General features: G+C 39.7%; 1 protein-coding gene across 1 annotated transcript; it reads left to right on the forward strand.

The window, feature by feature from the left end:
- The first annotated feature begins 720 nt into the window (after nt 1-720).
- Nucleotides 721-3,852, forward strand: LOC114253405 (ommochrome-binding protein). Its single transcript, XM_028188273.2, has 2 exons — nt 721-872; nt 2,986-3,852. The coding sequence occupies exon 2, from the start codon at nt 2,986-2,988 to the stop codon at nt 3,772-3,774; it is 789 nt and encodes a 262-aa protein (XP_028044074.2). The 5' UTR covers nt 721-872; the 3' UTR covers nt 3,775-3,852.
- Nucleotides 3,853-4,484: the final 632 nt, after the last annotated feature.

Genomic DNA, 4,484 nt, shown 5'->3' on the forward strand with positions numbered 1-4,484 from the left:
GGGTAGAGCTAAGCCGCTACCTACCGCTAACCTACCGGCATTTCTCCAAAACGGTTTACCGCTGGTTTGGAGACGTTTTTAAGGTTCTGGAATGGAAAGGACAAGGCTTCAACATCAGCGGCGAGTACATACCTCACTTTCGACTTGCTGACTTTATTGTGGTTATAGCTTAAACCTTGTCGGACCACAGTACAATGGCTCAATAGTCTAGAGCTTCTAACCGAGTGAGCGTGAATATGAACATGGAAAAACGAAAATTACGATGAATGTCCATGTAGCGGCCATTCCAGTAAAGATTGGAAGATCTATGCTTGAAGTTATTAACGAGTATATTTACCTGAGACCTACGGTCCAGCTAGGTAGGTCTAACTTTGAAAAAGAGGTCATTCACCGAACCAAGTTGGATGGGCAGCGTTCGGAAGACTACCTACGTAGAATTTTCTCCTCACAAATTCTCAAGTTAACCACAGTTTCTCAAGATAAGAGGTGACAAGACAGGGTGGTTGTATCTAGCCGTGCAGACTCACAAGACGTCTTACCACCGATAAAATATTTCGTTTAAAGTATTGTTTTAAATGAGATAGATACATATGTAAATCATTAAAAATAAAAAATATTTTATTTGCTGAATATTTTAAATGAATTGAGATGCGTCTCGCGAAATGTAATGTTTAATTTTATGTACAACAAATGGACCGTGTCACCTTATCTTGTTTTCATTATATAAAAATAATATCATAAGTCAAAAGAAGAGAATCCAATGATAACAGTTATCGACCTCGTACAGAGCATTACTTAGGTACAAGTATATAAAGAAGCAATTATTCAGATTGTGTTTAGTGCTTTTCTTAACGTTGTGAGAATAACAAACAGTGAGTATGATTCCTTCAAAACTCTTTTTAAGTAATATATATGTAATGTAATTAACAGCTGTAGTCTTCGAATACAAATCGGATACATAATTAAAACTACTGGTGGTAGGACCTGTTGTGAGTCCGCACGGGTAGGTACCACCGCCCCGCCTATTTCTGCCGTGAAGCAGTAATGCGTTTCGGTTTGAAGGGTGGGGCAGCCGTTATAACTATACTGAGACCTTAGAACTTATATCTCAAGGTGTGTGGCGCATTTACGTTGTAGATGTCTATGGGTTCCAGTAACCACTTAACACCAGGTGGGCTGTGAGCTCGTCCACACATCTAGGCATTAAAAAAAAACTACTTTTTCTCCTACCTACGCCGAAAGTTTGGTTTTCGTCCCGCTGCACAGGGAAGAAAGTCTAACTTTTTCTCACTGGGCACTGACAAGTGCGCATGCGCGTTAGTGTCTACGTCTGCTCTCACGCACCTAAAATTCTCCGCCATTGTTGTGCTCGGGTAATTTGCAATATTGTGTTTAGTGTACAAGTGAAATAAACAAAAGGCAATATAATTTAATAGTGAAGTATTAAACAGAGATGAGTTCATCAGACTGTTCTTATTCAATTAGTAGTAGTTTATGTAAAAAATTAAAAAAAATTGTTTTTTTATGAGTCCTCGTATGACCATTGTCGTAAAACGGCAACTTCATATAATGTAAAGACATTACGTTTAGTCATTACCAGAGCCTATAGACATCCAAAAACGTAAATTCCCCCACCCACGTTGAGACATGAGTTGTAAGTTTTAGTTTTTACAGTACCACAACTACCCCGAAAGGCCTTCAAACCGAACCATATCACTGGTTCACGACAGTAGTAGGTGGATGGTAATTACAAGTGCGGGCTTACTAGATGTCCTACCAGGAATTACGCAAATCATAATATTTGCGGGTTTGATTTTTATTACACGATGCTATTCCTTCAACGTGGAAGTAATTCGTGCGTTGCGTTCGTTCGTTGCTATACAGTTTCAGTGTGCTTAGTGCGAGTTTTTTATAGCGTTTTTTTTTTTTTTTTCTATCTATGCTGATAGCCTTGAGAGGCTACTTCAGCTTCACCCTAACGTTTGTAGGTGAGCTCGCGGGGCTCAAACCTGCCGACGTTGCTAACACGAACCCTAGCAAGAGCCGTGTTTCGCAGAATCTACCACCGGATCGGAAACGCGACCCACTGAGAAGATCCGGCGAGAAACTCAGTGGGCTGTGTCTGAGGGTTAATTTACTCGTCGAGCCCTTCGTCGCAAGCGACGGGTTCGACGAGAACGGTGACCGGAAAATCGATAGCGTAAAGTTAGCTCATATTTGTATGGAGTGGGATCGTTTACGTACGTTTGCCTCTAGGGGCGCTGTTTCAACTGCATACAAAATTGGCTTAACTTTTACGCTATCGAGAACGTTAAGAAACTCGCGCTAAGCACACTGGTTAATCCTACCTATTCCCGTTAAGAGCCTGTAGTTTACTTAGTTTCTGACTGATTTGACAATGAAACACCCTATCCTTAATCTGGCCGATTTATAGATAATTGAATTTAATTCCGTCTATACCGAAGACACGTTATATTACTGTACCTTGTACATATGTATATAAGCGAAAGTCATCGTTAATTCGACAAATAACGCTAAGCTTTCGAGCGGAATAACAGCTTTCAAAGCTTTGCCCGTTACACGTGAAATAAAATAAATGTTTTCTCAATCCAACTCAATGTTTACTATAATCTATACATATAAATAAAATTGGAGTGAGTTTGTAATATTGAAATAACCGCTTTTTACTACATACATATGAATATAATATATACACCAAAATAGCATTTTTTACAATTTTTGTCTGTCTGTCTGTTTGTTCCGGCTAATCTCTGGATCGGCTAAGCCGATTTTGACGGGACTTTCACTGATAGGTAGCTGTTGATATAAGGAGTAACTTAGGCTAACTTTTTTTAGACTAGTTTCGCCTCGCGGTGTCACCCGCGGTACGACAATAACCGCGAGTAACATCGCGGGACTCAGCTAGTATATTGTAATAAAATACCAGTAAACTTCTATAAGTTTAAATATATTTTTTGCTTACAGATGAAGCTGATAATATTGATAACTATAATTGCTTTCGTTCACGGGAACCAAGAAGTGGAAGTACTAAAAGATAATGTGCACAATCCATCCCAACTCGTAGTCGACTACCAAACCAACACCCTGTTTTTCAGTTACTCTTCTTTGTCCCAAGGAAAAACGGTTCTTAAATCCGTTTACTTGAACCTGAACACTAAAGAGTTCGGCGAAATATCCGGCATCAATTCGGGCATAGCTACTGCATATGATAGAAGCAAACACGTTGTGTACCTTGGTGGACAGGATGGGATATATACATTTGATTACACAACGAAATCTGCAAAGAATTTGCGTGTGACAAGTTACAGCATCTGGCAAATGTTCCATTGTCCCGTCCACGGCCTCTACTTCACGACTTTCAATCCTGACGAAAAAGCGTTTGTCTACTCCTACGGTCGAGTAGGACCTGTACCTGAACTCACCGACATCAAAACAAGATTGATTGCTGTCGGCCAAAAACACGATATATATTTTGCTAACTCCGCTGGTATATTTGTACTGAAAACTATCACTGGAGTCTTGTACAAAATACATTTAGAAACTTTTACTGTTAATGGATTCGCAAGTGACATTAATGGTAAATTATACTTTTCAACTCCGAATGATATTTTTTACATCAATGAAGATGCAGGCACATTGGAACGAGTCATCAGCGTGCAAGAAGGTGAATCTATTTGGGGTGTAGCTTTTGCCGCGGACGGTAGCATGATTTACGCTTTAGATGACAAAATAGTGATGAAGAAAAAAGACTAAAATTAATTAAATTTATGTATTTTAAAGTTCTAATTGGTTTTGGAAAAAACAGTTTTCGCAAATAAATAATTTCTGTCATGGGCACTCTTTTATTTTGAATAGCTTGTAGGTTTATACGACGAAAGAAAGATCTTCCACCGAGCTAAAGAACAAAACATAGTTCCTATCAGTTCAAGAAAAAGGGTTTTAAAGCTACGAATAAATAATTAAATATTAAATAATAAGCAAATAAAAAATAATTGTAGCTTCTTGTAATTGATATTTACATTGAAAATTATGTTACTTTTTTAATTTGATATCTATCTTTTTTTTTATTGCCTTTGTAGGCAGACGAGCCTACGGCCCACCTGATGGTGAGTGGTTACCGTCGCCCATGGACTTCAGCAATGCCAGGGGCAGAGCCAAGCCGCTGCCTACCGTTTAAAACTCTCCACAAGCCTCGTTTGAAGAAGGACATGTCATAGCGCTCGGGAAACACTCATTCCATAGCCGGATGGTACGTAGCAAAAAAGACCTCTGGAAACGCACTGTGGATGACCGCAGTGGCTCCAGGTAGTATGGATGAACTCCTCTCCGGTGGCGGGCGGTGCGACGGTAAAAACGAGATGCCGGTATCATCTCGAACAATTCCTCAGAGCACTCCCCGTGGAACATACGGTACAAAATACAGAGGGAACCGAAGTCCCTCCGCAGACCCAGAGGTTCCAAAT

This window comes from Bombyx mandarina, chromosome 17 (assembly GCF_030267445.1).
Source record: "Bombyx mandarina strain Sakado chromosome 17, ASM3026744v2".
Classification (NCBI taxonomy): domain Eukaryota; kingdom Metazoa; phylum Arthropoda; class Insecta; order Lepidoptera; family Bombycidae; genus Bombyx; species Bombyx mandarina.